Below are 12,920 nucleotides of genomic sequence, written 5' to 3' on the forward strand. Positions count from 1 at the left end.
TAAAAAATAGCAGATCTACAAGCTCTAGCACTCGGTGCCGCCCTATGAGCTTGTATATCTGCTATTTTTGAATAGCCAAAGAAATCTTAAAATGACCGATGCTTTCCCGGTCTTAAAGGGTTAACGCTCTCGCTCTCACACAACACACACACACACACACACACACACACACTCCTATTTCTCACGCTGTCACCTTGAAAGAATACCTACCACTTATGAATGAATGTCAAATCCGGAGGAAATTTTAAAAAGTGAGTGTAGCAGACATAGATCATCACTATCCGGCAGAAAGCTTGTAGGCCCTATCTCCATGTTTATTCTCAAATGACTGCCTTTCATTGTACAAGAGTGGCATGCAACAGTAGCAAACATCGTCTGTGGATTTTATATATATTGAACCAATGACTATTAACAAGAGCTTGTGACTAAATAACGACCGAGAGTGGCAACGTACATCTAGTAGCTCCTGGATGCTGGCTAGAGTCTTGGTCAGACAGAAGAGGCCCGGTGGAAATTGTGTAAAAAAACAACGTCCTTCAAAGGCCCATCAGCAAGATTTTCCTGCTGGTGCCAATTAAGTCCTAATTAAAATGACTGAAGTTTAGTCAGGCCTGTATTTTCAATCCTATTTCACACCTCTAACAAGTATTTACAATGAACAGCATTCAAGTTATTCCTTTAAAATGTTATACGTGGCTGCAGTTTAGTTTTTAAGTAGTTTTGTTATGAGAGCAAGCCCTTAACAATAGGGGCCGGTTATATAGGAACTATTTCATATTTAGATAGAAGGGTGCCGCTACTGGTGGTGACCCAGGGGAATAGCAGCATACTGTAGTTTACTTTAATTAAGCATCAGGCTGCATGGAGGCAAAATGCCAGAAAGAGAAAAGGGTATTTAATTAAAAAAAGGCAGTATGAATAGATGAACAAAAGCGCCATAGAAAGGGTTTGTTAGGAATACTTAATTTGGTTTATTTGCTGATTTGAGCCTGGATACCGGCTCTGTTCTGTTTGATTTCCCCCTTTTTGTTTTGATACATCATTATTAACACACGCTCACACATTTTTGCCATAAAATCATCCATTTTCATTCCATCAGTGGGAAACCATCACTGCAGTATTCTAAACAGCAGAACAATTAAAGTGTGAGAATGTTGTTACCTCATATTATTGTGTTGTAAAGACTGTTGACAGTAAAAACCACAGCAGGCCTTACACATTGTATAAAGTTTGTACAAATGCAGACCGTTTGCCTTTGTATCCACTGCAGCAAGCCAAAAAAGGAAGATATTTACATATCTCTGTAGGTCTATAAAGAAAATTAGACATATTGAGTTTCACTCCTCCACACAGTACATATCCACAATCCATCACTGTTCTACTGACACTTCCCTGGCACATGCTACTTCTCCTGTATGCCAGGGGATCCCATTGGAGCCCCCTTCTTATGTCACTAACTGAGATCCCCCCACAAGCACGCACACACGTGCACACACAGACACACGCACACACGCGCGCGCGCGCGCGCGCGCGCACACACACGCGCGCACACACGCACGCACGCACGCACTCACTCACTCACTCACTCACTCACTCACTCACTCACTCACTCACTCACTCGCTCACTTTGCTTGCTTACTTGCAAAAATCTATAAGATCTATAAGATGTGGCATGATGCAATGCATTGTGTGTTGAGGAGACTGGGTATTCATGGGTGGGGATCTGATCCACATCCTGTCCCCCCATGATGAAGATGAGCGGGCCCCATGGTCCGCCAGCCAAGATTGCATCAGAACACCATAACTTCCTCCTATCAATGACTTGCTGTTTCTGACGATGTATGTTATGACCCGTTGCTATGGTGTCAGCTGCAACACCATATTAGGTTCGTCGGATGTAATCAAAATGTATAAATGCTGCTTTATAATTCTGTTTGGGGGTTTGGTTGGTAGAGGAGCCTGGTGTGCGTATGAGGTGTCACAGTGTTCCCCCGATTTACGATCGGGTGAGGGACATACGTAGCCTTGTACGGCGGAGCTTCTACCATACACCCCCCGCCCCCCCCCCCCCATATTCCATTGCTCTCTTAATTGAGTTTGTCTAGGTGACCTTACTGCAACGAAGTTAATGGGAGCGATATTGAATTTTTGGCTAGAATCTTGGCATGCCCATAATCTAGTTAAGCTAAATTAGTTCCTAGCATTACCATTGCTCGGTCACATTATCTTATGAAGGCCATTGCATGGCAATGATGGATATTTTACGGATTTAAAATGTTACCAAGATTTCTAGGCAAAATAGCAATAGAGCACTGAAGTCCTGACGTCACTGCCGCTTGAGGGCGCTGTTCCGCTGGTTTGTGGCTTTATTTTTTGTGTTGAAATCCCCATTGGGGAATCTTAGATCGCCTCATATAAGAACTGTGTTCGAAAAATAAACACACCACCCCGGCGATTTTACTCATATGGATAATGAATGTGGAAATGTACACATTTACCCAAAGAGTATACATACAAAAGTATACAATAAACGCTAGAAACAAGTCAAACGACCCAAAGAAAACATGTGGAATGCCGCCTCCGTTATTTGCACCTGTAGGTGTGGACATGGGCGCGTTGTTGCGCTAAATTCCTATCTTGCCCACAAACGTATGGGAAAGTGCATAGCGGATTCTAAAACCACCCGCTATGCCAAATCTGTTTGGTAAAGCGCACCTGAGATGGGAATATCGGGAGTCCGGCCGGGTGCATAACATTTAGAGGTCTCCCTCACTCCTAATTCTCAACGACTCTCAGTGATTCAAATTTTCCAACAGAAGTGAGAGTGTCAATTCCTTGTGTCAATTGTGTTTTTATAAGACAATAGTCTATTCAAAGAAGATGATTTGTGCTGCGCGATGCCATTCGCTCCAAAATACACACTTCTGTTTTGTTAATCCATTGCGCAGGAAATAAAGAACGGATTACAGTAATATAACATTCTCTATAATTAGTAACATGTGGATGATAATTATGTCTATCAAATATGGTTTCATTGAAAGGCAATCAAAGGCTAGAGTGTATGATGCAAACATCGGGTGTCCGACATTACATAAGCGCCTCAGTGAGACGGCAGAGTTTTCAACGCAACACTTCTGAATTAAGTGATTGTGAATGCGATTGTCATTACAATTTTGCTGTAATGCACAAAAGTGTGACTGTTAATTCCTTGTGTTTATATGAGCAGTTGCCAGTTAAGCTTAACAAATAAAATGTTGTTTGATCTGCGTTTGCTATAACCACACCAAACCATGCAGTTTAATTAATCCAGAACACAAGCGATTGCTGTAATTTAAAGTTATCTATAACCAGCAATGTGTGAGTGATAATTCTGTGTATCAAATATAAATGTATTCCAAGGCAGCGTCGCTCTTCCACGGGCAGTGAGGGAGAGAGTGTAAGACTGCACTGGACATAACGGCTTGCGTAGCCTGCTCTTAAAGGAGGTATCCGGACATTTTAAGTGTTATCTTTGATGTGTCGCTTATCACTCACCATCCTTGAAAGGGACGTTGAGTTATTTCAGAGAGTCCCAGAACCTGGCAACTCGGTGTTGCCAGGGAGAGAAATAAGCAAACAGCGTTAGCTCGTTCGGCATTAGCGTTAGCTTCTCAGGAACTTTCAGTGCATGTTTGAGTATCATGAGACTCTACAATGAGTAGTAGTAGAGAAAAAAATTACTTTGCATCGGTTATAATAGACGAATTTCACTTAGGCACGCGCTCCCATTATGCCAACGGAGGGGGTCGAAAAAATGACGACACGGGACTCTCTGAAATAACTCACCTTCCCTTTCAAGGATGGTGAGTGATAAGCGACACATCAAAGATAACACTTAAAATGTCCGGATCTCTCCTTTAAAGGCAATGGCATCTAGCACGCTGATTGGTTTTTATCAATGTAACGCCCAAACCCGACTAACCCGGCTGTTTGGCTGAGCATGCAGCCTAGCCTCAGCTTAGTGGTTAACGTAGCTTGGCTGCGAGGTATGAAGTTCCTTCCCACCCCACCCCTTCCCTCCTGGTTTCCCCTCTCACTCTTACGCAGAGATGTGTGTCACAAGTGCAGCGTATATTTGCAGTGTTGGAGGCAATTAAGGCTCAGTGAGTTAGAAGCAGGCAGACCTAGCAGGGCTCCTTTTAACAACACAAAGCCTCTGTTTCCCCAGCAACTCCCATGCAGGCGGGAACTGAGGGAGACTGCTACCGGTTACGACCGCTAATCATAGCCCGTCACAATTCCCACAAACAATCCAGGACCCAGGACGGCTGGATGAGAGCTGGTAGGAAGCGTAGTAAAGAGCAATAGCACACAGGGATATCAACCCCTTGATGTTTCACACCAATTTTCCCCACTCAGCGGTACAAGAGCCTTGTATTAGAGAGTTCCGCCAATGAAGGGGCAGAAACAGCGCCGGTCACGTGGTGCATGTAAACTGGAAATAGTTACAAGGAGCCATAGACTCCAATGCATTCCGTAAACGTTCGGTTCAGGGCTTTGTCACTGTTCGCCAATATAATGCTATGTAGAAGACCTGGCCCGAAGAAGTGAACGAGAGTGTCAGAACTCTCTCTCTCTATGGGTCTGAGCGGTACACCCATTGAGAATGTGGCAGAGAATCAGTGGTGGACAAAGTACTCAACTCCATTACCTGAGTCAAAGTATACTCAGATCTATAAGTGACCAAACTATTAGTGAAAGTTGCTCTGTCAAATTTGTACTTGAGTAAAATTACTGGACTACTTGCTTTTTAGAATATTCTAAAGTGCAGCTTTTAAAACTACTTAAGTGCACATTAAAATGTACATTTTGATAGCAATGCATTGCTGAATTAATATAGTGAATGATAGTGAAAATAGCAGCTCTACAAGCTCACAGCGCGTTGCATAGTGACACGTTGTGAGCTTGTAGATCTGCTATTTTCACTATATTTGAAATACGGCTTAAGTGGTTAATTCATAATGTACTTTTTACCCTTCATAGAAATGTAGTGGAGTAAAAAGTACAATATTTGTCTTTGAAATGTAGTGGAGGGAAACTCATACTGTAAGTAGCCTATCCAATATACAAGTAAAGTACAGATACTCAAGTGAAAAACTCAATAAATGTACTTTGTTACTGTCCACCACTGCTGTGAATACAGCTCTGGTTTTAGCTACAATGTAGCTCTACTATGAGCAACTATCGCTAGCTATGTTAAGCTAGTGACACCAGGGACCATAGTCAAATGCATACCCGGGCCCAGAGTGGATTTAATCAAATTTAAAACTGCTGGCTAAAAGTAAATGTAATCGTTATGATAGAATTATTATTCATGCCGGTGGAAATGACTCACTCGGGTCAAGATTAATGTTGAATCGCCGTGTGCATATGTAAAGATAATGTCAGTTGTCAGACTCTGTAATTTTCTCCGGTCGCCAGCCAAATATGATTAATAATGAAATATGATTAATGAGGAGATGTAATAGCCGTATATCTACGTTCAACCGCTGGTTGTCGAGGTGGTGTTCAGATTATAATGTGGGCTTCATAAATCATCGGCAGACATTTATGCAGAAACCATGTCTAGATTATGAGAGATGGCACACATTGAACTTGGGATGGTGATTCTTTCTTTATTGTCTCCGCCAGGCCGAGAGGCATGGCGAGAGAGTATGTTTTCGCCCCTGTCCGTCCGTCCGTCCGTCCGTGTGTCCGTCCGTGTGTCCGTCCGTCCGTCCGTGTGTCCTGTCTGTGTGTTAGCACCAAATCTCAGGCACCGTTGGCCCGGTCGCTGCGAAACTGTGCACACACACTCCCTGGATGCCAATTCAGAACCTCTGCCTCAAATTTTTCACATAGGCCTGTCATAGCGCCACCAGGAGGCCGATTTGTGCAAAACCAATTTTTCCCCATTACTCCTACAGTTTTTAACCAAACCTCATGCAAATCGGTACACAGTATCTCTATAGTCATGTGATCAACCCTGATCTGTCCGATTTCCCATATTCCATCCTCATTGGCTAAGGTTACCATCCAAAGTTTGCAGGATTGGTCCGTTTTGAACAAACTGCCTCAAATCATGAACGCAGCTTGCCATTTCCATAAAATTGCACACGCACATTCCCACTAGGCCGAGGAAGAAATGGCACTTAAAACTTTTCACATCAGCCTCATGGTGGCGCTATAACAGGCCGATTTGCATTTTTAACTATAACTGCACCGATCTGCGTGAAACTTTGCACGCCTACTCCCTAGAGGCCAAGGAAAAACATCTGCACTGCATTTTTCACATCTGCTTTTTACAGCGCCACCAGGAGGCCGACTTATGTCAAATACATTTTTGGATATTAATCCTTCAGATTTTATCCAAACATCACGCACATCGGTACACAGTATCTCTATAGTCATGTGATCAAGACGCATCTGTCCGATATTTCATATTCCATCCTGATTGGCTAAGGTTGACTTCCAAAGTTTGCAGGATTGGTCCGTTTTGAACAAAATGTCTGAAATCATGAACGTGGCGTGCGATTTCCGTGAAAATTTGCACGCACATTCCCACTAGGCCGAGGAAGAAATGCCACCCTTTTCACATAGGCCTATTATAGCGCCACCAGGAGGCCACAATAACTTACCTGACCTGGCGGAGACCTGTGCTCCGAGGAGCACTTTCTCTAGTTCTTTCTGTGCACACTTTTAATTGTAAAACTAGCATCTTTTTAAATACACTTTTGTTGTTCATTCATTTCTATTTTGATATGACCGAAAAGGTGAGGGAGTGGTCAGATGTTTTCCCAAAATCAGACCAAATTTTTGAAGCTGTCTTGCAAAATGTGTTTTATTCAGTGTTCCTACAATTCCCAGCATGCATTTAGCAGGGCAAACATGGGCCTGACACGCCCACACAGACTATGGTCACCGTTACATCAACCTGATTCATATTTACTGAAGTCACCATGAAAACAGTAGTGAAGGAGGACGTCACGACCACCGAGGGTGGTGTCTACAAACCAAACAAGTAAGAGTTGTAGTTTTACCCAAGATACAAAAAATAGAAAGACCTGCCATCTCCGGTTTACTTCCTGTATCTGCGTGAAGTAGTCGGCCGCCTTTTTAGGAGAACAAAAGCAGGTTAGAGTCTATTAATTCCAATGGAAGAGTGAACTTGAACACACGTTGAATCTGAACGATTCTTTAGCTCCATGGTCACTGAACTACATTCCCAAGATTTTCATACTAAAATGTTGTTTTCAGAGAGGCAAATCAGGAGAAAATGTACTTTATTATCAACCTCTCTCTGTCCCAGCAACACTCTCTCACAGGATCTAGCACCAGTAAATGTTGGACGTTCGTCGTTCGCGAGTTTTGCTGTCAGACACCGGCGCCCACCTATTAGACCATTTGTTGGATTTGTGTACCATTTTGCCTCTAGTGGCTCCAATTGGGATGGTGGATCTTCATAAATTAACCATCTTTGGTTTTACCAGTCATGGATTTGACCTCAGTGACATCACTGGGGTCAACTTTTCTTCAGCAGCATTTAGAGACACAGAAGACTGTTCAGAGTTATTGTGACAGTTTAAAGGGGGTGTACAGTACAGTAAGTGATATTTGTTTTGTTAAAATGTACAATTTACATTTAGCAGACACTCTTATGCAGATTGTCTTAAAAATGTAATAACTCAATATTCCCCAAATAATCATTTAGCAAGTATAGACTAGACTGGAGTGTTTGTTCAGCGGTCTCCTTGTCTCTCTAGCTATTTTGTAAACAGAATATTCATTTTCACGTGCACACACACACACACACACACACACACACACACACACACACACACACACACACACACACACACACACACACACACACACACACACACACACACACACACACACACACACAATACACAGACACTCGCACCCACACATTCAACTGCACACAAGGTATTTGTTGTTTGTCATGTCTTATGTTTGATTGTTATGTTTAACTTGATTATTATGTTTAACTACTTGTTTAATTTTTTTTAGGTGAGAACCTTTTATAAGCCCTTTATGGGTTTCCTTTCTCACCTGCACTTATTTCTGCGTTGTTTTAATAATGTAACCTTTGTACTGTTTTTTTATTGTGCGAATAAATAAATCAAATCAAAATCACGTCCGGATACAAATTTCATCCAATCAGGAGAGAGAACTCAAACAGGATACAGCAAGTGAAACTGGAAGTGACAAAAGAAAACGCAGAATCAATCTGAATTGGAACACTATGATATTGTTTATTAAAGAGCTAGAGTGACAGGGAAACAGCTCTTACAGAACAAACACTTATTGTTGCTATCAGAATATAAAGCTTTTAACCCAGAAATATCACTTACAGCACCTTACAGCACAACAAATAGACATAATATTCACAAAAGACTGTGTTATTATGACCTATATACAGTTTTTAATGAAAGAGCAACCTGTGTTAAGCATGCTAATGAAAACATGGCTAGGAACATTTTATGAAGCCTTTTGTTTTTTGTGTTTTACTCAAACTGTGCACCGGCCTGTAAACACACTTCGCTTGTCATTCTCCATTATGCAGTGGTGGAAAAAGTACTCAGATTTTTTACTTAAGTAAAAGCATCAATACTGCAATGTAGAAATACTCTGTTATATGTAAAAGTCCAGAATAAAAAAAATACTTGAGTAGAAGTTCAAAAGTATTGGCATAAAAATGTACTTAAAGTTCCAAAAGTAAAAGTACTAAAATATTTGAAAATAGCAGATCTACAAGCTCACAACGCGTCGCGGTGCGATGCGTTGTGAGCTTGTAGATAGGCTATTTTTAAATAGCCTATGTATAAAATAGGGCTAAACTGGTTAATGTATGTTTCATAATATCATAATTTATACCTGAAAAGTAACTAGTAACTAAAGTTTTCAAATAATTGTAGTAGAGTAAAAGTACAATATTTGCCTCGAGATGTAGTGGAGTAGAACTAAAAGTATTGGAAATTGGAAATACTCGAGTAACAAATACCACAACATTGTACTTAAGTACAGTACTTGAGTAAATATACTCTGTTACTTTGCACCACTGCCATTATGCATATGAACTTGAGGGAGGGTCACGCGAATAACAGAGGAAATGTGATATGTGTTGTTGATAAGGCATTTCGCTGGATTCACTGATGTTCACACATTTTGCAAGGGTCACTTTTTGCATAGAATCATGAAAAATCTCTAGGGGCTTTGCTCAGTAGCCTATACTGTGAGGACAATCTCCAAGCTTTTGCTGCAAAAACTGGGTGGAAACAATGGGGGCTGCCCGTTATAGTTATAGACGGTCCATTATGCTGATGGACTCCCAATATGTTAAGATAATTGATTACCCATTACTGTATGTCTTGCAATCGTATGGTTGTTTGGAGACAAGCTATCTTATGGATGTACAGTAGCTAAACTTATATCATTAATGATAAATAATTGTGCCCAATTGCCACAGCTAGAGCGCCACATGAGTTCTGATTGAATGGTTTAAAATGCCTGGAATCTGATTGGCCCTCAGACTGACGAGCAGAATTCATGCCAAATGTCTTTGTGTGTCCTCAATGAAGTATAAACACCAACCATAACAACGTCACACACTTACAAACTTGCCTTTAGTCTTTACTAATACCAAGAAATAGTAGCAAATCAATTGTATGTCAAAAGAATCAATTTCAAAATGCTACTGTTGGTTATTGAATGGTTTAGGGCAAAAATACATTTCTGATCTTGTGCGATATCATGAACCATCCAGGCCTCTCAGGTCATCTGGGAAAGGTCTGTTTTATGTCCATAGATGTCCTCAAAACTGAACATGGAGAGGCAGCGTGCAGTTTGTATGCACCAAATATCTGGAACAAGCTACTGCAGGGAAAATGCAGGTCTGTTACAACTCTCATTTCTTTTAAATCACAGCAAAACAAGGCAGTTTGTTGCTCCCTCAGATTTTTTTATTCTTCTTCTACACTGTTAATCTGAAAATGTCCTTTCATGACGTGTTTCCTGTTTTATGTAAAACATTGAATTGACCTGTTGTTGAGATGTGCTATACACTTGCCTTGCCCTGCCTTACAAAACACAAGTGACCAACAGTTACAAATACAACATTACATAGTAGACTAGGAACACAAACAAACACGATTCTCACAAATACAGAATATTCTTGCCATGAATGTGAGCCCATACACAACACTCCAGCTCTGTTAGTGTCCATCAGACAGTGTTAATGTCCATGATTCCATCAGTCAATCTTAGTTTCTATCAGACACCAACACTGATTACATCTTAGGCCATAATCCTTTTAAAAATGGACCCTGGCCTGACAGTTGCAAACTAGCTTTTTAATGCAGCACTAAAAATGTTTGCTATTTAATTGCTCTTGCCTCCGTTTTCATTGCAGATTTATATTCGTGCTATTAATGTTGACACTGCAAAAAGAGCAATTCCATGTACATGCTTGCTGAAGGGTGAAGTATAGTAGATAGTGATGATATGGCTGATGTCCTTAGAAGGCTTAACAACTAGAAAAGTGCGCTCCTCAGAGCGCAGATCTCCGTCAGGCCTGGTTGCCTATCCAGGGCTGTGTCAGTTGTGGGGTGCAGCCGTCAGGATATGAGGAAGCTGTGGGGGGAGATAGAGTTTGAATGATAGATGGTGCAACTTTTCACGTTTATGACGCCTTTCTGGACAGAAGTGAAAGCGGTTTTGGAGGTGTACTCTATAGAGGCCCCTCAACACACAATTCCAAACTGGGTATGATTGGATGTTGCATTCATAATATATATATCGTCAGTGTCCAGGACGAACCAAATTCCAAATTTATCTTTTTTTTTTTTCATAAATCAACACTATTGAACACCCTTTACGTCTGTGTAAAAAAAAAAATTTAACCAATGAAAAGTATTAAAAAGCACCTCTGACAAAACCTAACAACTCCATTGGATCCTCAAACTGTCTGTCAATACCACGTAACTCACTCCCTCTCCTCTGCTGCTGCCTTTGCACAACACAGGCAGAGCGCGCTGGCTGCGCAGTCAGAGAGGAGGAACACAGAGCAGCAGGGTTTTTCCTCCCTGTAGTCTGTTAAAAGTATATGCAGTGTACCTGTTTATCAAACTTAGCCACTGACGCTAATGTTATGAAAACAAGTAATTATATTTCTAAAATCTATGAAGTGTTTAATGAGGAGAGCAATGTGACAAGAAGAAAGGAGTTCATAGCATTTCTGTCGCGCTGGTTCTACTACCTCTTTGCAGAAGTTATTGCAATATTTAAAGTCTTGTTTATAATTTTAGGCCTATATAATAAGTGTCATGAAGCATCAGGGCATTAATTCACACATTGTGATGCATTGTGAGCTTTTGGGAATGTATACCCTTTTGAAACCTCTCCCTCAGCAGCGAGTGGAGCTATTGTTGTTCGGACTCCTAACTCCATTTCAGGTTGATTTCTGCTCGTCTGAAACTCCTAACTCCACTTCATTTGGGTAAAGTGTTGATAATATAATGACACATGCAATTATCTTACAATATATAAAGTCACTATACCAACTTTGATGAGGCAGTGTTGCTTTGTTTTAAAAATATAAGGTTTTCTTCATTTCCTGAAAAACGTAGTTTGTTTTTTCGTTTCCTGAACAATGAGCGTTTTGGAGTTAGCAGGTTCGCGCTGGACAGCTGATGGGTGGAAGTGAAATCGATGTTGGTTTGTCGTTTAGAGGCCCCTCTTGCGTTCATGCTCAAAAGTGTTTTTTTGAAGAAAATGTAAAATGGCGGACAATCTAGTTAGGCGGAAATGGGCATCGCCTAAATGGAGAGTTGCGTCATGATCCAAGGAATCCAGGTGTGCTGTTATAGTGCCACCATGAGGCTGCTTTGAAAGATTTGGGGTGGAGGTTCTTCTTTGGCCAACTGGAAGTGTGCACACACACGCACGCACGCACACACACACACACACACACGCACACGCACGCACGCACACATACGCACACACACACACACACAAATATGGGCAAAAACATAATCTCCTTCTGTATGTCTTATTGATCATAATACAGTTTGTTCCTTTAACTTTTCATTTAAGTTTGAATTCTTTGTTGATAGTGTGTGTGTGCGTGCATGTTTGTGTGTGTCTTAAAGGTATTGAGTTTCTGTGCCTTTCATGCGTTTTAAGTTTCATGCTCTGATCCTGATATGTCCTATATAACAGTGGTTTCTCAACCTTTTCTCGATCAGGGCCCACTTGACAATATTGAAGGCATTCGCGGCCCACCCACCTGACCACTTAAGTGGTCAGATGGGTGGACCGCGTGCATTTTCAGAGCACGTTTATTTTAACCATCAATTACTCGATTGGGTTCCACCATGGATCAATGGGAACTAAAGTGGTATACCGTAAGTTCTTATTTATTGGTATCACTTTTTAATATTAATGTTATATCATGATGTAGGGTTTTGCCAGAACCACTGCTATATAATATGGTATGTTCACTTCATCATCATCATCATCATCAACATCCGTGAGCATGGGGGCTGCATGCATCTGAGACGCGAGTCTGAAACAATGGCTGCAGTTCCCCGGGGACGGATCGTATGTCTGCCTTCCTAGCTGTCCTCCCCTGACAAAAAAAAAAAACACCCTTTTTGTATCAGCATGATCAATGGGGAGGGAGAGAGAGAGAGAGAGAGAGAGAGAGAGAGAGAGAGAGAGGGGAGTGAACAAGCGGGGGAGGGGTGGGGGTGCGGGGGGGGGGGGGGGGGCACAGGCAGCCTGCTCGCCCGTGATTGGCTTGCCATTCCACTCTAATTGGATCAAGTGGGGACTTGCTTAGCTTTGTGCTTTGTGTCGAGAGTCGAGACCGGAGAGCAAGC

At 41.6% G+C, this 12,920-nt stretch overlaps 1 protein-coding gene across 1 annotated transcript in view; it reads left to right on the forward strand.

The window, feature by feature from the left end:
• ankrd55 (ankyrin repeat domain 55) overlaps positions 1 to 12,920 on the forward strand; it is a gene marked incomplete at both ends in the record, with an annotated part of 32,894 nt that overhangs the window by 19,405 nt on the left and 569 nt on the right. The window contains one exon of the mRNA XM_080419436.1: positions 4,208 to 4,321. Within this exon, the coding sequence (XP_080275562.1) occupies positions 4,208 to 4,321 (114 nt within the window). The remainder of the gene's footprint in view (positions 1 to 4,207; positions 4,322 to 12,920) is intronic.

This window comes from Gymnoscopelus braueri (genome assembly GCF_963280865.1).
Source record: "Gymnoscopelus braueri genome assembly, chromosome: 22".
NCBI classification, from domain to species: Eukaryota; Metazoa; Chordata; class Actinopteri; order Myctophiformes; family Myctophidae; genus Gymnoscopelus; species Gymnoscopelus braueri.